At 51.6% G+C, this 23,324-nt stretch overlaps 9 protein-coding genes across 9 annotated transcripts; 6 read left to right on the top strand and 3 right to left on the bottom strand.

Annotated features, from left to right (window-relative positions):
• Positions 1-371: 371 nt before the first annotated feature.
• Positions 372-2,672, top strand: CCM_06669 (ATP-dependent RNA helicase (Hrh1), putative; the record flags this gene model as incomplete). Its single annotated transcript, XM_006671810.1, has 1 exon — positions 372-2,672. The coding sequence occupies one exon, from the start codon at positions 372-374 to the stop codon at positions 2,670-2,672; it is 2,301 nt and encodes a 766-aa protein (XP_006671873.1).
• Positions 2,673-2,763: 91 nt separating this feature from the next.
• On the bottom strand, positions 2,764-3,198 carry CCM_06668 (ACN9 family domain containing protein, putative; the record flags this gene model as incomplete). The annotated part of the gene is made up of 1 exon (XM_006671809.1): positions 2,764-3,198. One exon carries the CDS (start codon positions 3,196-3,198, stop codon positions 2,764-2,766), a length of 435 nt encoding a protein of 144 aa, XP_006671872.1.
• A 623-nt stretch (positions 3,199-3,821) lies between these two features.
• On the top strand, positions 3,822-5,033 carry CCM_06667 (uncharacterized protein; the record flags this gene model as incomplete). The annotated part of the gene is made up of 2 exons (XM_006671808.1): positions 3,822-4,289; positions 4,383-5,033. The coding sequence occupies 2 exons, from the start codon at positions 3,822-3,824 to the stop codon at positions 5,031-5,033; spliced, it is 1,119 nt and encodes a 372-aa protein (XP_006671871.1).
• Positions 5,034-5,269: 236 nt separating this feature from the next.
• CCM_06666 (PHD finger domain protein) lies at positions 5,270-6,595 on the bottom strand (the record flags this gene model as incomplete). Its single annotated transcript, XM_006671807.1, has 1 exon — positions 5,270-6,595. One exon carries the CDS (start codon positions 6,593-6,595, stop codon positions 5,270-5,272), a length of 1,326 nt encoding a protein of 441 aa, XP_006671870.1.
• A 566-nt stretch (positions 6,596-7,161) lies between these two features.
• On the top strand, positions 7,162-9,231 carry CCM_06665 (histone deacetylase phd1; the record flags this gene model as incomplete). Its single annotated transcript, XM_006671806.1, has 2 exons — positions 7,162-7,232; positions 7,674-9,231. The coding sequence occupies 2 exons, from the start codon at positions 7,162-7,164 to the stop codon at positions 9,229-9,231; spliced, it is 1,629 nt and encodes a 542-aa protein (XP_006671869.1).
• Positions 9,232-9,959: 728 nt separating this feature from the next.
• CCM_06664 (SUN domain-containing protein) lies at positions 9,960-12,538 on the bottom strand (the record flags this gene model as incomplete). Its single annotated transcript, XM_006671805.1, has 4 exons — positions 9,960-10,004; positions 10,060-11,335; positions 11,870-11,910; positions 12,416-12,538. 4 exons carry the CDS (start codon positions 12,536-12,538, stop codon positions 9,960-9,962), a joined length of 1,485 nt encoding a protein of 494 aa, XP_006671868.1.
• A 4,987-nt stretch (positions 12,539-17,525) lies between these two features.
• On the top strand, positions 17,526-18,911 carry CCM_06663 (Zinc finger domain-containing protein, C2H2-type; the record flags this gene model as incomplete). Its single annotated transcript, XM_006671804.1, has 1 exon — positions 17,526-18,911. One exon carries the CDS (start codon positions 17,526-17,528, stop codon positions 18,909-18,911), a length of 1,386 nt encoding a protein of 461 aa, XP_006671867.1.
• An 861-nt stretch (positions 18,912-19,772) lies between these two features.
• Positions 19,773-21,342, top strand: CCM_06662 (diacylglycerol O-acyltransferase 2A; the record flags this gene model as incomplete). The annotated part of the gene is made up of 3 exons (XM_006671803.1): positions 19,773-19,806; positions 19,975-20,036; positions 20,098-21,342. 3 exons carry the CDS (start codon positions 19,773-19,775, stop codon positions 21,340-21,342), a joined length of 1,341 nt encoding a protein of 446 aa, XP_006671866.1.
• Positions 21,343-21,979: 637 nt separating this feature from the next.
• CCM_06661 (DNA-(apurinic or apyrimidinic site) lyase) lies at positions 21,980-23,196 on the top strand (the record flags this gene model as incomplete). Its single annotated transcript, XM_006671802.1, has 3 exons — positions 21,980-22,058; positions 22,125-22,742; positions 22,793-23,196. The coding sequence occupies 3 exons, from the start codon at positions 21,980-21,982 to the stop codon at positions 23,194-23,196; spliced, it is 1,101 nt and encodes a 366-aa protein (XP_006671865.1).
• Positions 23,197-23,324: the final 128 nt, after the last annotated feature.

The raw sequence follows: 23,324 nt of genomic DNA, 5'->3' as shown, positions 1-23,324 counted from the left end.
TAACACCATCAAGCCAACAGCGCACATATGAAAAGAAGCGGTTTAACTAAACTGGTGCTTCTATTTTGCCCCGAGATATTTGCAGTAATGCCAAATGCGGCCCAGGCTGACAGTGGGACATCAATGTGAGGGAAGCAAAAAATATCAAGACGGCAGCTAGAATATATAAATCTGTAATCAGTTAGATGAAAATAACAATTTAAAAATAAACTTCATCCAGCGATGCCTGATTATTACATACTGTATGTTTTTCACTTATTCGAGGAGTATCCACTGCGCAAATCCCCCATAAAAAAATATCACTTCACACAGTGCCCTGCCTGGCCTTCACATAAAGTGAACTTGCCTCACTCTATTCATCAATGGTCAACATGGCGTCCGAGAAAGACGGCAGCCGACCGATCAAAAAGCGGAAGACCGACTCCAACACAATAAATATTGGCGGCGGTAAGAGGATTTCCCTAGACGGCTATCTAGGGCCATCAAAATCGAAGCAGCCTCAGCCCCTCAACTCCGTTACGAAGTATGAAGGAACACCGACAGACACGACACATGCTACGGAAAGCTCGAGACAACCGGGAAAAGGGAGCCAAGCCCCCAAATCAAGCAGTGAAACGAATGGAGGCTTGCTACAAGCCAGAAAAGCACTCCCCATATGGCAGCATAGAGATGACATTCGGGAGACCCTGCGTGGATCGGGAAACAATGTCCTCATTTTGGTCGGCGAGACTGGCTCTGGTAAAAGTACTCAAGTACCCCAATTTCTAGCGGAAGAGTCTTGGTGCAAGCGTCAAAAGTTCAAACTTGCAGGCTACTCGGATGAAGTTGCTGTGGGAGGCACAGTCGCCATTACACAGCCAAGACGAGTCGCCGCCACAACTCTGGCGCACCGTGTAGCCCAAGAAGCAGGCACACCATTGGGGAAGGGCAGAAAAGATGGCAAAGTCGGATATTCTGTTCGGTTCGACCACCAACTACCCAAGGGCGCCAAAATCAAATTTCTCACCGAGGGGACATTGCTCCAGGAACTCCTGCGTGATCCATATTTGAGACAATACAGCGCTGTTATTGTTGACGAAATCCACGAACGCAGCTTAGATGCGGACCTCTTGGTCGGCTTCCTGAAGCAAATTCTGATCGCAGGGCCGAAGCATCGCGGTGGTGCCCCCCTCAAAGTAGTCATCATGAGTGCTACTGCCAGTGTCGAAGTCATTAAGGGGTTCTTCAATGACGACGAGATGATGCAGCACAATCGCGGAGGTGTGAATGTGTTGCGTATCGAGGGCCGACAGTATCCTGTAGAGGTTCAGCATGAACCTCGACCTGTTGCCGATCTACAGGACGCGCTGTTGAAACGGATTTTCAAAATACACACAGAAGAACCACTCCCTGGCGATATCCTGGCATTTCTGACGGGTCAAGAGGAAATCAACGTGGCGCAGAAGCTGATACAGGAATACTCCGCTAGCCTTGCATCCAACGTGCCGAAGATTAAAGCTGTACCGCTCTATGGGCAGATGTCGATTGAAGCGCAGCAAGAGGCTTTTCTTCCTGTAAAACCCAAATTCACGCGCAAAGTCGTGCTCGCGACAAATATTGCGGAAACATCAGTTACAGTATCGGGCGTTCGGTATGTGGTTGATGGTGGCAAAGCCAAGATCAAGCAATTTCGCACGCGACTGGGCCTGGAATCGCTGCTCGCGAAGCCCATTTCCAAGTCATCGGCAATACAAAGAACAGGCCGTGCAGGTCGTGAGGGGCCGGGCAAGTGCTACCGCCTATACACCGAGACGAGCTTTAACTCACTGTTGTCGGCTGATCTCCCAGAGATCCTCCGCAATGATGTTCTCGGCGCAATTCTCACGATGAAGGCTCGCGGAATCCAGGATGTCCTATCATTTCCTTTGATGGACCCTCCGAAAACTGAAGCTATAGAGCGTGCTCTAATACATCTGCACTTTCTTGGAGCGTTAAACGACGATGGGAGCATTACTGATGTTGGAGAGACCATGGCAAAGTTTCCCCTGTCGGCTCCTCTGAGCGCTGTTCTTATTACTGCTGCTAACCCAGAATACGACTGCTTAATGGAGGCAGTTGACATTATATCCTGTATCACCGCAGGTGAGGATATCTTCCTGGCTGTGCATTCGGAAGAAGGTCAGGAAGAGGTCGAGGAATTTCGAAAGGAACTTCAACGTCGCGAAGGAGACCTCATCACATACCTCACCACCATGCAGCAGTATACAGCTGAAAATTCCAACCGAAACGAGTGGTGTCAAAAGCGCAAGCTCAATGTACGAACTATAAAGCAAGCACTGAATATTCGAAGACAGCTTCGTGGCATGTGCGTCAAGGAGAAACTGCTCAGCGAGGCGCCTCCTGCCGACCCGCAACCATTCATCCCAATATCCCCCGAGCGTGCGGAATCGTTGCTCAAGTGCTTTCTCCGCGGTTTTGCAATGAAGACGGCTATGCTAGCGCCAGATGCCAGCTACGTGACTTGCCATGGTAAGCATGTTGTGGCAATCCACCCCGCAAGTGTACTTCACGGTCGAAAGGTAGAGGCTATCATGTTCCTTGAACAGGTGTATACCAACAAGAACTACGCGAAGAAGGTCAGCGTTATTCAAGCAGCATGGGTTGTCGAGGCGCTTGAGCGCAAATACAAGTAATAGAACGTAACAACGGAGAAGGAGGTACATAGTCTAGTTCAGTAACCAACACCAAAAATTGTAGTCTAATCGAATTGTCTGTTCCATACAGCTACCCTCCCTTGCGATGCTTCTCTATCGACTGCATCAGGTCGTAAAGCTGATACACTTGCTCATCGCTTAATTTTGCAAGCTTGCCCTCGTCAATCTTATCACCAATCCAAGCATCCCCCTCAATCTTTTGCGCATACATTTGCCACTCCGTCAGGAACCCAATCTTTAAAATGCTGGTCAGCAAACAATATTCCTTGAAGATATGGCCGTGTTGGCTTACTAGATGCGCTGGATTGTCGACTTTGCGGTGCGCCCGAAACTCAGCTTTGATGTACTCGTCGCCTAGAACGCGCATCTCAGCCGGGAGAAACTTGCGGTGCGCACGCAGCAAACGTCGGTAGAGTGGAATTGGCGGTAGCAAGGCCATAGGTTCAGGGCGAAACCCTTTTTGCGTGGACGCGGCTTTGGCGAGCTTAGCTAATGACGAACGCATTGTGACAATCGCATTCGATGTTTTTGACGAGCATGTGATAAAAGGAGGCAATTGAACAGGACAAGACGCGATAACGCAAGAATGGTTCTTTACGACTTGAGAGGTTTCAAATAGTAGTTATAAAAGCACCGGCCTCGATTGCTCAGTATTAATGAGATGCCGTTGAAGCCGTGCTGGAAGTGATGGTCGGGATGGGAGAAGGCATCAAGCGAAGCCTTCCTAATAGCCATTGGTAACGCATGGTACCAAGGTGTTGAACAGTACCCTAAGCAACGTACTTAAGGTCAAATTCAGGTGTGGATCCCGCTTCTGCTGGTGTGTGATACACCACTGTACCAGGTACCTAATAAAGTGATGATTATTATATAAGAAAGAATAACTTTAGCTTTAACAATCTAAATTCATTATTATATACTTTTAGGATTTTTAGAAGTAAAGATATAAGGGAGTGTTTATAGTGTGTTTGTGCGCGAGATCGCGGTGGTGACAGTTTGACAGCTCCAGCCCGAATTTTCAGCCCCACACCATAATCAGAACTCACAGTCGCAGTATTTTTTTCATGTCTTTTCATGTAGATAGATTTACAGTGAAGAGTTAATCATTGCCTCTGCTAAAACAGCGCCATGACTTTCTCATTTAGCTTTGCCGGAGACGACATAGATACCTCCCATGATGTTGAGACTCAACAGCTCCCTGTCGCTCGCACACTCACACCTACGCAAACCAGCGCATTCCCCATCGCTGGCAAGGCTCAGCTGCCTGCCACGCGCCATGATTTAGTCCAGATGCTCGCCGCGATGCCCTCGAAAATTGCGTACAGCTTGCTGAGTGTGACCCTCGACGACGGCAGTGTCATGCAGCTGCCCCGCCGCGAGCTCTGGGACGTGCGCGTGCAACTCATGGCAGAAGAGGAAGAAAACGCAGAGCACAGCGTCGGTGCAGATGGTTCCGGCCTAGGCACCCATGATGTCAAAACGGGCGTGTATGAGGGCGGTTTCAAGAGCTGGGAAAGCAGTGTAGACTTGGTCAAGGTGCTGGCTGCGCAGGGTAAAGTCTCTGCTGCTGAGCAGTTGCCCATGAGAATAATAGAGGTACGCCGTATAATCCGAAGCTCGTCTGTTTTCACCTGATATATTGTTCTCCCTTCGATAAATTACGACGAGCGCAATCTAACTTGTATCCAGCTTGGTTGCGGAACCGCCTTGCCCTCCGTCGCTCTCCTGCAATGGACAATAGAAGCCATCACATCGACCACTGTGATAACGCGCCAACCAACATCCTTTATTGTGGCAGACTACAATCCTACCGTCCTGCAGCTCGTCACACTGCCCAATTTCATTCTTGCATGGGCTCTTCACACCCGCGAGCAGACTCCCGCGCTGTGCAATGCCTTCTCCCTCGAAGGCGAGCTTGAGTTGCTCCCTGAGGTCGTTGCGGCGTTCCAGTCCTATCTCATCGCCAAGCGCATTTCCCTCACCTTCCTATCTGGTGCCTGGTCTCCCGAGTTCATTGAGCTTGTATATAGTGGCATCCCCGATGACGCGACAGACTCCAGCGCTGCCACCGTCACGCTGCTACTCGGAGCAGAGACTATTTACTCACCGTTTGCACTCCAGGCATTCACAGAAGCCACATTTTCGATACTTCAGCGAGAAGGAGCAAAACAGAGCACTTCGCCGGCAGTAGCTTTGGTGGCGGCCAAGAAACTGTACTTTGGTGTTGGGGGCTCATTAGACGACTTTGTTGACCAGGCGCGTGGCCGTGGAGGCAATGTCACAGCTATACGTGAAGAGGCAGATGGTGTGCGACGTGGCGTGGTCAAATGCATATTATGATAATATAGCATGCATGCCAATACAGTGAATAAAACCGGTAGATGGGTTATACTGCTATCACAATGGAGGGTTGACACGATTGAACGATAGATCAGCTAAGCCATAAGCTGATAAAGAGTATTGTGGTAAAAGTAACAACGCTGCATAGCTGACCCAAATACCTTTCCTTCTATACATCCAAAAAAATATACGCCGACCCGCCAATCTTACATTCTATCATACTCAAAACCTACCTATCATTTGGATTTTTTCTGCAGCTTCTCTGAGCACACGGGACAATACCAAGTACCGTTGGGCTCGCTTTTGAGTCCAACACAGGACCAATGAAACCACTCATAAGGGCAGTTGTCATTGTCACATGCGACCATGTCACCATAGCTGACATTGTGGCATAAACAGTACTTCTTGTCATCACCCCCTTCCTCCTCTTCCTCCTCGTCATCCTCGTCTGCGTCGCCGACGGCTGTATCGCCGTCGGCGTCCTTGCTATCGGCCGCCGAACCAGAGCGGCGAGCAGCGTCATCACCACTACCACTCTCAGCCTCCGACAGGTCACTATCTGCCGTCGAAGCCGGTGAATTCCTAGCCGACGGCTTCTTCACCCGGGATAGCTTGGATTTATGTGGAGGCTTCTTGCGACTGGGCGCGGTAGGTGTGCCTCGTCGACTACCTGGACCGTTGCCTAACTTTGTTGTCGTGGCCCTTGGGCCGGCACTACCAGCTCTGACAGCCCCATTAGGCCCAGTCGCAGTGCCATTTTTCGGCGTTCCTGGGCCCAGAGATGAATGCCGCGCAAGCCCACTCGAGGTGGCGGGAGCGGTGCCTGTTCCTGGAGCTGCCCTGGGCCCGCGCTTCGTGGCTGGTCCCGCAGAGCCCTCTCTATGCCTGTTCATAATCATGCTCGCAGCAGGAGTTGCTGGTGCAGAAGCAGCATGCGGCTGATTTGTTTGCTGCTGCTGTTGCGGTGCCTGGGCTTGACGAATGTGTGGATGCGTGGGTAGTCGAGCCAATGCAGGATTAGAGCCAGTATTGACGGGAGCAAGAGCCGGACCAGCGGTCATGCTGGAAGGGTTGCTTGTGCGGATTGAAGGAGCGGCAATGTTGGCTGCACTGGGACGCAGCAGAGATGGGACCTCATCGGGATCGGTAAAACCTGGCTCAGCTCGGTCGTATAACAGTTTTATTTGTATATCAAGACTGCGCAGATGCTTGTCCATGGTGGCTTGCAGCTTGCGTGCCATATCAATTTTCTCCTGAGCAAGACGATCGGCTTTGGCATAATGTTCGCGGATTTGGGAGCGCAACAAATCCTCTCGAGGGTTCGGTTCATGGCTGCCATTGGTTTTGATCCATTTTTGAATCTTGGCATCGCGGTCTTCGATCATGCGGACGCATTCGCTGTACTGTCGGTCTTTATCGGCAATTTCGTCTTGCATAAACCGAATCTCCTCGGGGAGATTTTGAACGCGGTTGATCCAATCATCGAGTATTAAACTCGGATCGAGGGGCTCGACTTGAGGCATCCTCTTGACGAAGTCGATGGAGAGGTCGTCTCTAGGCATCATTAATAATCTAGGGACGAGAAGGCTAGGTAAAGACAAGGCAAGCGACACAACGCAACGCCTGTGCTAAACCAGCACGAGGGCGCAGGACCGCAAGGCTCAAAAATGACAATTTCGCAGGCCAGGGTATATATGAATGAGCAAGGACAAAGATGGGGGTCAAAAGGCAGAAGAAGAAATAGGTAGGCCAAGGAAAAGCAGATTGACGACAGGTGGGCTGGGATGAGGATGACATGGAGCCACTCTGCAGCTAAATTATGGCTAGCGAGCGGAATCCACTGACTGAGATTGGCATGGAGGGGTAATGCGTAAATAATAGATGAAGGGCTTTTGGGCCAGTATTAGAAGCCATACATGTGCAATGTCAGGCGTGACAATTGGCCAAAATGTGCGACTCAGCGTAAGTGGCGAGCGAACTGGAGCGGTTGTCACGAGCAACGCAAGTGCACTGCCAAAGGTGGCCGGCGGCACAAGGACAAGGAAAGCAGGCGCGTGCAGGAGCGGATCATTGTGAGAAAAGGGAGCGACTTACCTCAGACAGACTATCTCTTGCTTGTGATTCAAAAATGAAGGATGAACTCGGGGCCAGCGTCGTCTTTTTGTTGGATGCGATGAAGAGTGACTGCATCAGTCTGCAGTTCGCAGGGCTCTCTGGATGGAGATGGGATGGGGGATAGGGAAATGCGGGAGGTCGGAGCCGCGGAAAAATAAGGTACGTTAGGTACCTCTACCTAGGTAGGTAGGTAGGCACAGTGCCTACCTTAGTATAGGTACCTATTCAAATTAGGCCTAGGCTGTCCCCAATAAGAACCCACCGCCGCTTCTTCGTTCGTCATAACCTTAACTGATGCAAGCAACTTCATTGCTATTCGCGACCGCACTATTACGAACGACTGCGAGCCCAATAATGACCTTGATTTATTATCAGCCCCGTATACTCTCAAAAAGCTGCGTCCATCCGCGCCTTGTCTCGTCTTCTTTCACCCTGGCTGCAGGTCAAACCTCTGACCGAGACCAAGACCTCAACAGCCGAACAGGCGGCCGCAACGACGGCACTTGACTGAACTTACATCTACAGGAGCGCAGTCATAACGTGTAACCAGTGGCCCCTCATTTGGTGGTTCTGGAACGTTGCCATCAGGCCTGCAGCCATGGATGCATACAAGTTTCGCGTCCCGAAGCCCAACTACCTCCCCCACAAGCAAGATGTCGACCATGACATTGTCCAAGAGTATGAATCGCCGCTCGGCCTGGCTAGTGATATGGACAACGCAAAGTTCTACAACAAATGCAAGCGTATGGCGGAAGAATCTGGCATCACGCGACCAAAGGGCTACAACGTCTCCTTTCACTGCAATCCCGACATGGAGAAGCATCACTTTGGCATGACACACCCAATGAAGCCCTGGCGCCTCACCCTCTCCAAGTCCCTCATTTACTCGTACGGCATGTCATTCGCCATGGACAACTACGTCTCGCGCGCCGCCACGTACGAGGAGCTGGCCACGTTCCACTCGACCGACTACCTGGATTTCCTCGGCACGGTCCTCCCAGAGCCAGTCCCGCGCGATCTCGAGAACCAAAACCCAGATCTCAAATTCAACCTCGGCGGCTCCGACTGCCCGCTCTTTGATGGTCTCTACGATTACTGCTCCATGTCGGCGGGCGGCGCGCTCGACGGCGCGCGCAAGCTCTGCTCTAAGCAGTCTGACATTGCCATTGCCTGGGGCGGCGGCCTGCACCACGCGAAAAAGGCCGAGGCCTCGGGCTTCTGCTACATCAACGACATTGTTATCGCCATCCTCCAGCTCCTACGCTACTACCCGCGCGTCCTCTACATTGACATTGACGTCCACCACGGTGACGGTGTCGAGGAGGCGTTCTTCTCGACTGACCGCGTCATGACTGTCTCCTTCCACAAGTACGACCCCAACAACTTCTTCCCTGGCACAGGCGCGCTCGACGATAATGGACCTAAGAGCGAGCATAATCCCGGCGCGCACCACGCCGTCAACGTACCCCTCAACGACGGCATCACCGACGAGCAGTACGAGTGGCTATTCAACTCGATCATTGGCCGCATCGTCGAAAAGTTCCGTCCTGGCGCCATTGCCCTGCAATGCGGGGCCGACTCACTGGCCGGCGACCGCCTCGGCCGCTTCAACCTGCAGGTTCAGGGCCACGGTGCCTGCGTCGAGTTTTGCAAAAAGTACAACCTGCCCCTCATCCTGTTTGGGGGTGGCGGCTACACGCCGCGTAACGTCGCCCGCGCATGGGCCTACGAGACATCGATTGCCATAGGCTGCGACGACAAGATCAACTCAACGCTGCCGCAACACGTGCCCTGGCGCGAACAATTCCGCCAGGATACACTTTTCCCAACGCTAGAGCAGATCCTCGGCGAGCCTCGTGTCAATCGTAACTCGCAGAAGCGCTTGCAGGACATCCTCCAGCACGTTACCGAGCAGCTGCGTTTCGTCCAGGCCGCACCAAGCGTGCAGATGCAAGCCATCCCCCCCGATCTAGGCGGCATCCGTGAGGACGTGGAGCAGCGTCTCAAAGAGGTGAATGAAGAGAGGAGCAACGAACTGCGGCGAGCTAGAGAGGCGGGCACAGCCGTACCAATGGAGTTCTAGAAGCACTGTACCAAAAGTGAGTAAGACTGGAAAACACAGCGTTGAAGCGTAAATGTTTAGTTCGAGGGGATCGAATAAGTCTGGATTTGAACGTTTTTTATAGAACGAAGCCGCGCTCCCTGTTAAATTGTAGCGTCTGGTTAGTTACCAATTAATTCAATGACTTCGCCAATGATAGACCACAAAGTAACTACAACAGAGCGACCAACGTACCATGGTCGAGAGGGCAGAAGGCCGATGATGACTAAACGGTCAGTGACACAGAGCATGGTAATTACTAAGATGAAATCCATTGCAAGAATAACTAGGTAGCAAGCAGAAAAAAACCATCGTACCTCCAGACCTAAACCAACCCACAGGAGTCTTGCGCAGTTCACACGGCATGAACAGCAGAGATGCTCAAGGAATCAGAATGTGGAAAAACGGGTCAGAAAGTAAGAGCCATTCAACAACGCCGCCCGTGATTAAATAGAGTATAGCCAATGATCACAGCGCAGTATATCCAAAAATGGCACCGTTGTGTCCCCCAATCCTACATCATTTATGGCAACGAGCCCGTGAGCATCAAACACAAGGTAGTCCAAACACAATTGCATCCAAAGTCATAGACAGGCTTCGTCCCTCGAGTATGATTCAGCCCTCTAGTGGTGCTACAACCGAAAAGAATATTGACATGAAGATCCAAGGAGAAATAGCGATTATGGTGTTGCAGGGCTAGACGGCAGCGCCTAGTAGTAGCGGATGGTGGCAGTCTGGCCCTTAGCCAGACCGGTCTGTGATTCGCGATCAGAATGAGAAACCAAGTGGCAACAATGGAAAAATACTTACGGTACAACCGTCGGTGCCGCCAATCCACTGGCCATTATGGTAACCGCATTTGCTGTTGCCGCCAATGATCTCCATGTTAAAATCAGGCTTAGCCGAGGAGGTGGGCTTGTTCAGGAAGAGAGAAATATAGGTGATACCGTCGTCAGCCATACCGACACCAGCAATGGCGGCAGCCCAGTTGCCACGGTCATCGGGAGAGGTAGGGCTCTTCCAGATACAGCCATCCTTGGCAGCAACGCCCTTGGGGTTGATATAGTACTGGGCCGAAGTTTTCATGTTCTTCCACTGGTAGTATCCAGACTGGCTGGGGTTGGTGAGAGGAACAGTCTGGCCAGCTTCAGCAACAGTGGGGATGTTCATATTCTCGTTGCCGGGGTAGTTCGTGCGGCAGGTGGCAACAACATCGTCGAGATCGTTCTTGATGAATACGCCGCCCTCGCCGGCAGTGCAAAGTTGCTTGACGCTGGGGCGAGTAAGCTCCAGGTAACCGTTTGAGTTGCAGTAGACGCCGCCAACGGACTGCCCTGTAGCACCCTGGGAGGCGGGCCACTGACTCTTCTGGTAACCAGGCTTGCACGCGTACGAGCACATGTCACCCGGGGTGCAGCCTTGACCAGCAATGGCCTCGACGATGTTGTCGAAGCTCAGAGCGTTGGGGTAGTCGGAGACCTTCTGGGCACCTACCCAGCCACCAAGTCCCATCCAGGGAACGGCGACAGCACCGTACTTGGAGGGAAACTCACTACACTTGACTTTGCCACTGGGGAACTCGACATCCTCACTGCCCGAGGAACTGCTGCTGTCATCTTTGTCACTGCTAGAGGCAGCGATGGCGATAGGAGCCTGAGCGGTAGAGCTAGGAGGAGGAGGCGGCGGGGTGGACGTGGTGGTCGGGGGCGGAGGAGGCGGGGTGGTGGTGGTAGTGGTCGACTTGGATTCGATAAATTGCGCGCCAACGTCCTTGGTGGTGGAAGGAACCGGAGGAGGCGTGTAGGTCGGCGTCGACTCGCCTACGACGACATAGTCGCCGCTATCAAGGCCCTTCTTAGCCTCGTCGGCGTTGACGAGCTTGTCGCCGAGCTTGTAGACAGTTTCGGTAGGGCCCGCAACGACCTTGACCACAACGTCGGCCTGCTCACGCTTGTCGACTTTGGTGGCATCTTTCTTGGCGTGCAAATGGCGATGGCCATGGTGATGAGACGAAGCAGTGGCCGTTGCGGCGAGGGTGACCACGAGGGCCAGCTGGACGAAAGTCTTCATAATAACGGAAGAATGCCTACTAAGGAGAACGTCAGTATCTGTAGTGAGAAGTCTGGCGGCCGACTCGGCGGATTGGCGCTATGGAATAGTCGCATAACTTCTGTGTCGGAGTGATAGGGGCAGCAAGCGACAAGTAGTCAGCGAACTCGAGACGTTGCGTTCAACACCACCCGGTCATATGATGGCACACCAGCCAGAGGCCTACACACCTAAAAAGGAGTTTGACGATAATCGGGTAAATATAGGGTTCGTAAGCGAAGGGATTGAACGAAAGAGCGCAGGCGGACCGAGCGAGCCGGGTTAAAGGAGTGTGATAGAGAGCAAGAACTCTCAGTTGGAAGAAGTTGACGGCGCGACGAAGGTGCAGAAAGGTGAAGGGAATCGTCAGAAGTAATGGAGACGGAAAAGGAGGAGGTCCAGCAGTTGCTGGGGGGTCGGGGGGGGTCGGGGGGTCACCTAGGGAAGGTTCAATATGGTGGCCAGACCAGGCACAGGGGTATGTACGAACATCGTTACGGAGACTCATGAATGACTTTATTAGTTAGCATACTGCACAACAGAGCCTGTCGACCAACCAGCGGTAGTGATAGTCTGTCAAAGGGGCACTCTAGCCGGCCCACGCAAGGGTGCGAAGGGGGTGTGTGCGTGCAAGCGTTGTGCCTGGGAGATTAACCACTGGTCCGTTAATTCAGTACCTGTTAATTGCAGCGTTGCAAAAAAACGTGCTCTTTTGGCTATTTTAGGTCCAGGCTACGACGTTTCAGGCAGTAAATACCTAGTTACTCCCTCCGTATTAGGTACAATCCTTTTGGTTCATCAAACTCGTATGGCGCGTCCCCAAATACATACCAGCTGGCACTGTTGATAGCCCTCGATAAACAAAAGCCAACTAGAACGAATTCTTAGACGCTTCCAACAAACGCTTACCTTGTTGAAAGTATTCGCTATTATTACTGCTCACCAACCTAGGAGTAAGGAGCGGCATCCCTATTTGTCTGGTGCTGTGACCTCGGACATGTTCCTCACTTCTCTGGCCGACACGGTATTTGTTCGTTACCAACCTACATAGGTATCTTGGCAGCCTTCAAGGTCGCACACCAGCAGCTTCGATAGCCGCCGCCGGACAATTCCACGACGAAATATTGTCACACAGGAAAGCCTCCTCCAACGAGGCAGCGACAATGCGGCGAGCATTGAACACAAAAATCCGGGGTCGCATTGACCGAGTAGTTTAGCGAACTGGAAACAGCCCTTGTGTGATGCCGCTGCAAAAAACGGGACGAGTCGGACGATGTAGTGGGCCCGTGATTTAAAAGGCTCTTGTTCCTGGCACTAGACCGCGTCTACCACGGGCAATCAAATAGCGCTTGACGGAGGAGGGTGTGAGGATAAGCCAGCGTTGCCAACAAATGGGTCCCATGGTAATGTGACTGTAGTTTGTCATAAGCGGTTTATTCCATTGATAAACCGATAAATTGAAAGAAAAAAGAACATATATACTGCTTGTTTCTCGATGCCTTTACCGCTTTCGTTATTCCTCCTCACAATAAAAAAACGAGTCGCATTAATCAATACCCCAGTTCAATGGCCGGTCCTCGTAAAATGGAACTATCGATAAAATAGGCTTAGGCTCATCCCTGTCCAACAGTCTGAAACAGCCCCGGTATTCCATCCGCCAGAGCAGCAGTAACTAGTAGGTAGGTACATGTTGGACGATCAATCAGAAATATAATAAAAGGCTTAAACAGTCTCTATGCTCATTGCCATAACTAGTCCTGTCCACCACCTTGGAATACGCCACCTCAACGGTCTGCCGCGTTGACCGTAAAGATTTCTCGCTTTGAGGTTCTTCCTCGGCGGCGAGGGGCATTGATGTTCTTGGCGCCAATGTTCTCAGTCTGAAATTGGACGGTCCAGACTCCGTACCCAAGACATCAGAAGTGCTTCGTATCGAATTTCTTCAACCACATGGCCCCTGAAAATGTTGCATCTAATACCCAAATTCATTACGCTGAGCAAAATAAGCAGAAATGATAACCACAATGCAGCATGGTTTATCTTCGTCTATTTATATAATTTCAGTATCATAGCCTCGATTGATACTCTGCATGCCTAATACTAAGTAAACGCTGCACGCTTTTCGGGATGGCTGCGCGGCAGACAGCCATCAAGCCATTGAGCCATCTTTACGCATCTCCTTTGAATGGATTTGTATACTATCACGTATACAGGGTCGTCTTGAAAAGCTATTCAGTCTAGTGAGAATTAACCGCGTTTTGAGTCCACAAACGGACGGTTCACGAGTAACCAAGTTGACTCGATTTCTCCCTTGTCGCTCCCGATATCTGTTTCTGTGATCTCAGCGACCGTTGGAATCAGCCAGGGATACACATCAACAACATCGCCACCTAGAGATTGTATGCGTTCTGTCTGAAGTTTCTCACGGGGAGCTGGTTATTCTTGGGCGTCTTTAAGGATTTGGCGCGACGACTGGTTCCGTTTCAAGCTGATTTTGATGAGGACGTTTCGCGCCAAGCTCAGCAAGCGTTATATTGCTGTTTTGTCTTCGTTTTCTGCTTCATGGTAGGTCATGCATAACATGTCATTGGTCCTCAGTCCGCAAACAGTCGGCAATTTTTCGCCTGCCGATCTGGTGGGGGGGACTCGTCAAGGATGAACTTCTTTAACGCGTCATTGTCGGTAGCTTTTGGGGGGTCTGGTAGTATTAGGGGGTACTCAAGCTGCCAAGTTACAACGGGAAATGGGCCTTTACTAGGTAGTTATTTGTCCATCACACCAACAATAGGTATGTTTACTGATTTACAGCTTAGCAGTAGCAGAGGAAAACACTTAATAGAGGAACACAGGCGCGAATAATACTAAGTGCAGTAGAATAGCTAGCACTCATATATAGGGAATTGAGTATAGAGTAGGAGCACCCTCTCTATAATTCTATGACTTTTATATAATCAATAATCTACATATAGTTTTAGTTGATGTTGTGTCAACTAATTTGTAGCCAAAAACACGTCGCCAAAGTGGTTGACAACTTTGCGCTTTGTGGTAGACAATTAGTTAACAAAACCCGGGAAATGGCAGAGAGTGCGAATCTAACTAGCTCAGATAAGAACTGTCTGTATGTAGCAGCCAGTGGTTATTAACAAGTTGGTATACTAGGTAGTTATTAAAAACCTGGTTGTGGCTGGCTGTAATAAGCTGACCACCAGGTAGGTACCTAGGTACCTCCTAGGCACACTACAATGGGGCACATATCCACTACGTCATCAGCTACCACCATGTTTTGGATACATGACTGGGAGTCCAAGACTTGGATAACAACAAACTGTAGCAACTGACGCTAGTTACAAACTACTGCGTTATTCAATACCCAGTATAGCATCTCGCGGGGTGTACAGCATGGTTGGCCGTTCAGCGGCTGTGCCCGGCGGTTGAGGGGAAAACATGAAATAGTAATTACTCATCGAGTAGCGCGGCTGCATATGTCAGAGTGACTGCCATCTCATCAACATCAACGAGGCTCATGTGATAACTGCTATCTACGCGATAAAAGAAAGGGCTGAACTCTATTGATGTAGCAGGGCGCAAGTCATGAAGTACAATCCTGCGCATGATGGCAATAGAACATCATGCGACGGCATAACAGAGATACATAATCAGCATAACATTGGTTTGAAGATCAATGACGATTGTGGGTTTGCTTGCACGAAGTGGTGGACCAAGCAGGAATTGGGTCCGGGATAACTACCTGCTAGTGCCGGTGGTACGGCCCTTACTATTACCTTGTTACTTGTGCCGTTGATGTTACTAATGCCGTCCTTGATTCGAGGAACAATCGGACACCAAGGCGTAGTTAGTTCTGAGTTTTGTCAACCAGGAATCTAATTAAGCAGAGGGAGAGGAATAACGAAATCATGGCATCACCTGACCACTTCGTACAAGCTATCTTTTTGCAGTTACCTTGTCACAAGTAGGGCTATGCGCCAAGCTTGTGTTTTAGTTACACTTTTGCCATCCAGCCTCGCGAGCGTGGTTTGGAGTTGGCAGCCTTGCGTGCTTGTTCAAGGTCCTCAGCCACAACTGTAGCGACAGCCAGGAACACTGACCATGTCCACAATTTGCTGGTACTGGGGTCGGCGGCGCATATGCCTACATATTGCTCTGTTAGCGCAGATGTTGTTTGGTTTGGCCCACTGACTGCGCCTCGGGCTGGACGCGCGGCGGAATCTGATGACAGCATCAGCGCAAACATGTTTTGTTCAAGGTAGAGGTGTCGCTGGTCTGCATATGCTTCTTACATGTTCCCAGAAGCGTCTTACAATAATAACTAGAAGGCTGCTGTTGTTGGGGCGTATTAGCGTATGAGTCGCTCTCTTGAAGCCGTGGATCAACAGATAGTCAGGGAGCGATGCAGTTAGTTGTTTGCGCCACATGAGACTCAAGTCGGTCGTCCACCGCCTAAAAAAAACCATGGAGCAAAAAAACGTGTCATTGACGACGACAAAGTCATGTCAGCATGTGTTGCCGGGTGGGTTGGTGATAGTGGTGAGCGAGTGGCGTGAGGGGCTGGATGGGCAGTTGGCGGGGTTTCGCCAGGACTGGCTTCGCCTGCAGTACAAATGCGTACCTGTAGTCCATATCAGGAACCTACCTCACCTCTGGTAGGTACGCGAGTGAAGGGCGGTTACTGGCTGTCAGGTGTCTAACAGGGCTTATAAAAAACCAAAGGTGCTCTAATATGGACATACTAATAGCAACCTAACAGTGTCACTACTGTGAAGACATAGCAAACGGGGGACGTGTCAAGTTGTCTTGTAGAACTCAACACCTAGGGCAGCAAGGGAGTATGTACCCATGATGAGCTGGTGAGAGTTGGACGATGACGGCGCCACCTCCCAGCCAGCCACAGGGTCTGCTTTGCAGCAGGCATAAGATCAATCAAGCTCTGGCACCTCGTTGGACCTCAACGACAGAGCCATGGTTAATAACGCTTTTGACAACGTTTTGTTCTTGTAGCAACGTAGCGGCCGCATAGGTAGGTAGGTACCTAGGTACGGACACTACCAGGTACCTAGGCGCCGACATTGGCAGGCGGCCGCCAATTAAAACGTCGCTTAGACCAACAAGAGCCGGACCGTTGGTAAGTGAATACCTGGGTACCTAGGTATGTACACAAGGTGCTTGTAGTTATTTCAAAAGGTCATCGTTACACACATTACCATAGCCTCGCACCCCGGCCCCTCCAAGTCGTCGGGCTTCGTACTGCTAGGTACTAGTCCGTACCAGTACTACTATGCTGCTTGCTTGTTGCTGTGTTATGTCAAGAGTGACGTCCCACCCCAGCCGTTCCCCCCAGCTGCTTCCCAGTCGCCAGCCCTGCTTAGCGGCCTTGCCCAGCACCCAGCCCCAGTAACAAGTCGCCTCTTCCTCCTCCTCTCCCCATCGTCACTAATTATTGCTCTTCACCTACATCCAACTACCTACCCGACCACTTGTTCCACGTCTCCTTCCCATTGTCCGCCCATCGACTTTATCTCAACAATTCGTCTTGCTTGCCGACGCTTGCACGTGTCGCCACAGCATCCTCGCCCTTGCCTCTCACGTGCATTCCGTGCGCGAGTCAACAAGTAGGCCGAAAAAAATTAATCATCCACCTCCAGCTCTCGCCACGTTCATCAGCCACACGTTCGTTTCGCTTCGCCAAAAAAAAACAGCACTACTGGTAGACGGCGGACGACATGCCCGCTTGATGTTCCGCTCTTTGTGTGTTACTCGAATGCTTTCTGCGCTTCCTCTTTCTGTTGCGCTGAACTGTTTTCTCGCATTCGAGTCTTATGGCATCTACTAGAGGCGACATTGACGCCACTTCTGCTCATCCCTCTACCGCGCCTCCCTCCACGACTCGTCTACCCGACGCTCCCCCTTCTGATCCGGCCGCCCGGGCTGGCACAAAGCGACAGCGCGAACACCTTTATCCGTCTTTGCCTTCTCCATCTGGTCGAACCAATCATTTCGAATCCCCTGCTAAAGCTGTTCGCATTGCCTTGGGCAGCGTTCACTCCCTTGTGCAATTGACTGGCGCGGCAGCTCTAGAAGACCTACAACGCAGAAAGCTACAGAAACGAGACGATACCATACTACCATTATCAACAACGGACAACCCGAGTCATAAAGTCCTTACCTCACTCATGTCGGGCGGAATCGAATCAATGAGCCGTCCAACAGACGCACCCCAGTTTGCGCCTACCGCTGACATGGAGCCAGCAGCCAAGGCGGCCAGCGCCCTCGCTGCTGCTGCTAATAGTGCTGCTCGCCTGGAGGAGAGCGTCCCTGATAACGCCTCAGACCAAACTTCAAATTCTGCTGTACCACAGCTTGTTGCCAGCCCAGGTCCCATGGACGTTGATGAAGGGGGGCACCTGTCTCCCGAGCAGATTGAAGGCCAGGAAGGGCGCCATCACACCACCAGCTCCATGCCGTACCCCGGCTCCTCCTTCAATACTCCTCACCTCAGTGAAAATCACAGAGGGATGACCTACCCCATTCCATCACCTGTTCAAGACTCGCCAACATCTTCTGGCACCAAAAAGCACAGGTGTCCCTACTGCAATACCGAGTTCACGAGACATCATAACCTGAAGAGTCATTTGCTCACGCATAGCCAAGAAAAACCTTATGTGTGTACCGAATGCCAAATGCGCTTCCGTCGTCTGCACGACCTCAAGCGCCATGGGAAACTTCACTCTGGAGAAAAGCCTCATATTTGCCCCAAGTGTGATCGCAAGTTTGCCAGAGGTGATGCACTGGCAAGACATGCAAAGGGAGCCGGCGGCTGTGCAGGCCGACGATTCAGCTTGGGTAGCTTTGCCGAAGGTGATGAAATGGATGGCAGCATGGCTGAAGGCGATGATTCTGCAATGTCCGGCATGACCTATGATCATGGTGATGAGGACGATCTGCGTCGACAAAGCCTTCCTGCTGTTGGTCACCAGCCGGATCAATACTCGGCGCAATCACGTTCATACCCTCCATCAGGACCTCGACCTACCGCTAACATGGCAAGTGGGCTATACCCACCCAATGCGAGCCAGACCCAGTCAAGCAACAGCACAGCTTCGTCCGTTCCTAATAGCATGGGCACGGCCCGCACTGGAAATACCAGCATATCGTCTGCTGCAACAGTCGGCGGGAACACAGGCTTGTACTCTCAGAACAGTTTGACCGAAAGTCCCAAGGCTCTGAGTCCCGCACTACCCACTCACGAGCCACCGGTTCCTGGCCGCCCCCGATCGCCTCAGCAAACCCAGCAAGTACAATCTGCGCGGCATCAGTCACCGCCTCTCGGGCAGAGACCAAAATTGCCTGGCTCGTCCCATCCTAGTTTCCCAGGGCCCCCGGCGTCGGCTGGTTACAACCACGCAAGATCCCCAGCAGAGTCTAACATGTTTGCGCAGAGCGATCCAAGTGTCTGGGCATATATGCAGTCCATCGAAGAGAAAATCAAGGGCTTAGTCGAAGAGGTGGATACCCTCAAAACCCGCGTTGAAGAGCTCGAGTCTGGTACCAGCAGTTGAACTAGGCTCTTTGGTTGATTGCCTATCTGTATCCATTGGTGTGCATGCGAAAAAAGCAACTGGACCGGCCTAACTTCCGACAGTCATGAAGCGCAGGGAGACGGGACGTTTTAAGAATGGGAAAATGGCGTTACAGGATGATGGCTTGATTTTTGGTCTGTGTTGCGATCCTGCATAATGCTAAGGAACAACAAACCAGGCATATCTGTTTCTTGATGATTATTTCTATATGTTGTATTATACACTTCTCTTGCCATCTTTCCGATTTTACTCCCACAGGACAAGTCAGGCAGACCATAGCGGAATTGTGGACATCCCTTCGTTTCTTTTTGTTTTCGTGAGCGCGGTCCATCCCAAGCTTTGGAAAACTACACGCCACCGAGCTAGAATGTTGAAGGTGGTATAGTTTGGTGGGATGTGTTGGACATGTCTGCACGTGCTTGTTGTGTCCGCTGCCGCTCCTGTGGCTTGCTTTTGCACCCTTTCGCCAGCACCGACCAATTTCACGTGCCAGTTTAGCGGCAGTCAACGTCATTGCCGCCCGTACCCAGCTCTGGCGGCGCCTGCAGTTAGAAGGAGTCCAAGGAGGGCGAGAGAAAACTTGCAGCCTCGCCGCTCTTGCTCTCTCACTCGCTCGGGATATATACCTATTCGAGCACATATCCCATCGTGGCTCGTTAGGACGCTGTGCACGAATCGACAGGGCCACACCTCCTGTACAGCCTTGTGTGGTGTGACGCTACCAGCCACCCCTCCCTCGACGCTGCCTGTATTAGCGTCTGCCCTCGTCCTTCTGACCATAACACCGATTATCTGTCTGTTTCAATCAACGTCCGACGTGAGACTCGCCCTGAGAAAACCATGGCGAGCGCATTAATGGGCTTGCCCCCGAGCGGTATGTTTTCTTGATGCTGGGGCGAATCTTCGATGAGCCGCGCTGCCGGCCCGCTGCTCTAGACAGCTACGTCTATGCGACAGGGACGGAGCGCCGTCCGGTTGATGTCACTTCCAGCGCTAGGAGTGTCAATTTGGGAACTTCTGCTAACTGCCAGGATTCAAATAGACGCAACAGAAGGCTTTGAGAAGGTTCAAACTGTGCCTAAACTAGATACCAAGGATGTGTCGGTATGTCGATTGCTGGGAGACCGCCCTGTGTTGTGTGCATTGGTCTGACTTGAAGCAACAGGTTGATGAAGCCGCTGCATCCTTTGTTTTCCGCCAAAGTGCAACACAGATAAATGGTCCGGCGAATGATACCAGCGAACCTACTACGAAACGCGGTTCGAAATCGTACGTGGATGCCGCGACTTTGGTTTTGAATGGTATCGGATCGACTAGGACGAAATATCCCGCTCTTAGAAGCGAAAGGTCTCTCAGTAACAGCGAGGCGAATGCCTGGAAGGCTGGTGGCATCCGTTTCGCACCTCTCCGAGTGCCCTTGCGCCGGCGTCTGCAAACCGGGGCAGTGCTCTTCCACTGCATGTCCATTGTCGTCTTGGTCTCCATGTTCTGGTTTACTTGCGCCAATCCTCTCATGTGGCCAATATTGATACCGTATCTGTTGCACCTTACCTTTTCCACAGCCGCTGTTGATGGTAAACTGGCTTATCGCTCAGAGTATCTGCGTTCGTTGCCATTGTGGAAGCTGTTTGCCGGTTACTTCCCTATTCGCCTGCACAAGACCTTTGATCTCGACCCAAAGAGGCGATTCATCCTCGGCTATCACCCACACGGTATCATTTCTCATGGTGCTTGGTGTTCCTTCGCGACAAATGCCCTCGGCTTCAGAGAAAAGTTTCCTGGCATCACCAACAGCATTCTCACTCTGGACTCGAACTTTCGCATTCCATTCTACAGAGATTGGATTCTGGCCATGGGTGTTCGATCTGTCTCAAAAGAATCCATCCGCAATATTTTGAGCCAGGGCGGCCCTAAGAACGATGGTCAGGGTCGTGCTGTTACCATTGTCATTGGAGGCGCTCGCGAGTCTCTTGAGGCGCAGCCCGGTACTCTTCGTTTGATCCTCAAAGGGCGCAAGGGCTTCGTCAAGATGGCGCTTCGTAGCGGTGCTGACCTTGTTCCCGTGATTGGCTTTGGCGAGAACGATATTTACGATCAGCTCAGCCCGAAAACCCACCCTCTTGTGCACAAACTTCAAATGTTTACCCTTAAAGTTTTCAAGTTCACTCTACCAGCCCTTCATGGACGCGGCCTCCTTAACTACGATGTCGGTCTCATGCCTTATCGTAGACCTGTCAACGTCGTTATCGGCAAGCCTATTATAATACATTCAGCCCCCGGTCATCAGCCCACAACTGACGAAATCGATCACTACCATGAGCTATATGTTCAGGAGTTGGAAAGCCTCTGGGAAATGTACAAAGACCACTTTGTTCCGGGACGTGTAAGCGAAATGGAGATTGTTAGCTAAATAGTAGCTACAGACAGCTTGTTAAATTCACGGCACTTGATTTCGGATTTGAAGAGATGCTATAGAGCTGGGGGGAGAGCTGGGGGGAAGCTGTGGCAATTTTGAAAGTTCTCTCCCTGTTAACGTGTTGGCAAACCCATAGCGCTGGTCATGCGGACTGTCAAACTGCAACTTTACCTTCTTCTGATTGCTTGGGCGCCGTTTGACTGACTTCGTTGCTTGTGGTAAAGTGTTGAGTTTTTCACAATATAAAGTGGTGTCACATGACACCGCGTGAGGATCGCTGGGAGCTGCGCGTGCGAGTCGCGCCACTAGCCAACCTACGAGAACCTACGAATGACAGAGCCTTGGGTGGCATCCTCTCCCACTAACCATCAACGTTTCCAGATAAAAGATGCCGCGTTCCTCGCCACGGAAAAAACCAGCTGTGAGCTATAAGGGAGAAGACGATAAGCCAGCGAAGAAGCCATCAGCCACCAGCAAAGCTCTGGGGTCGCTCAAGTTGGCAGCAGCCAATCTCGCAGCCAAACCTGTCTCGAAACGCAAAGCCGCAAACGAGAGTCCTCTAAATACGAAGTCAACAGCCACAACGCCGCAGCCCAAAAAGCGCAGGATAGCCAAAGGGGGAGAAGACACGATGCCGCTGTCAGACCGCACCGCAGTCTCGTCACTGAAGAAAGCAATGTACATTGGCGCTCATGTGAGCGCAGCTGGTGGTATGCCACCTATTCTTCAATATGGATATCAATAGCGACGAGCAGCAGACTAAACTTGCCCTTCAGGCGTCAACAACTCCGTCGCCAATGCCGTGCATATTGGCGCCAACGCGTTTGCGCTCTTCCTCAAATCGCAGCGCAAATGGGACAATCCACCCATTGCGTCCGAGGCCAAGGACTTGTTCGTGAGCGGCTGCTCGCACCATGGCTACAAAGCTGCCGAACACGCCCTCCCGCACGGCTCGTACCTCATTAACCTGGCGCAGTCAGATCCAGCCAAAGCGGCGCAGGCGTATAACGCCTTTGTCGATGACCTAGCACGTTGCGAGCAGCTAGGCATCAAGCTCTACAACTTCCACCCAGGTTCCACGCTTGGCGACAACCGCGAGGCCGCCATTGGCCGCATCGGGGCCCAGCTCAACAAATCGCACAAGGCCACGACCAGCGTCATCACTGTGCTAGAGAACATGGCTGGTAGTGGCAACGTCATTGGCTCAACCTGGGAGGACCTGCGGGATATCATAGCCCTGGTAGACGACAAGTCCCGCGTCGGTGTATGCATCGATACATGCCATGCCTTCGCCGCCGGTCATGACCTGCGCACGCCAGAAGCATTCGGCAAAACGCTAGACAATTTCAAGAAGATTGTTGGGATCAAGTACCTAAAAGCATTCCACCGCACGTGTACCAATACCTCATTTTTGCTCCCGATCTACTGACATCACACATGACAGTGAACGACAGCAAGGCCCCCTTTGCCTCGAACCGAGATTTACACGCCAATATTGGTACAGGCTTTCTCGGCTTACGCGCCTTCCACAGCGTCATGAACGAAGACGCCTTTTGCGGCCTGCCCATGGTCCTCGAGACGCCCATTGACAAAAAGGACGCCAAGGGCAAGAGCATCGAGGACAAGCAGGTCTGGGCCGACGAGATCAAGCTCCTCGAGAGCCTCATCGGCATGGATGCCGATAGTGACGAGTTCGCTGCGCTAGAGAAAGAGCTCAAGGAGCGTGGCACAGCTGAACGGCAGCGGATACAGGACCAAGTGGACAAGAAGAGCGCCAAAGCCAGTGGCAAAAAGCCAACGGCGGCGAAGAAGAAGAGGGTTGCTGATACCGACGATGAGAGCGACTGAATGAGAGAAAGTACGAGAGAGCGGTAGCACCCTCATGTCTGACGAGACTGTACTGCATGTCAACTGGTACTCCTCTGTCAAGAAATTTGCATGACTAGAATTCAAGGTGGGGGCGAGTAGAGAGATGC

This window comes from Cordyceps militaris (genome assembly GCF_000225605.1).
Source record: "Cordyceps militaris CM01 unplaced genomic scaffold CCM_S00005, whole genome shotgun sequence".
NCBI lineage: Eukaryota > Fungi > Ascomycota > Sordariomycetes > Hypocreales > Cordycipitaceae > Cordyceps > Cordyceps militaris.
Note: the sequence above shows the minus strand (reverse complement) of the source record. Positions and strands in the feature narration are given on the sequence as shown.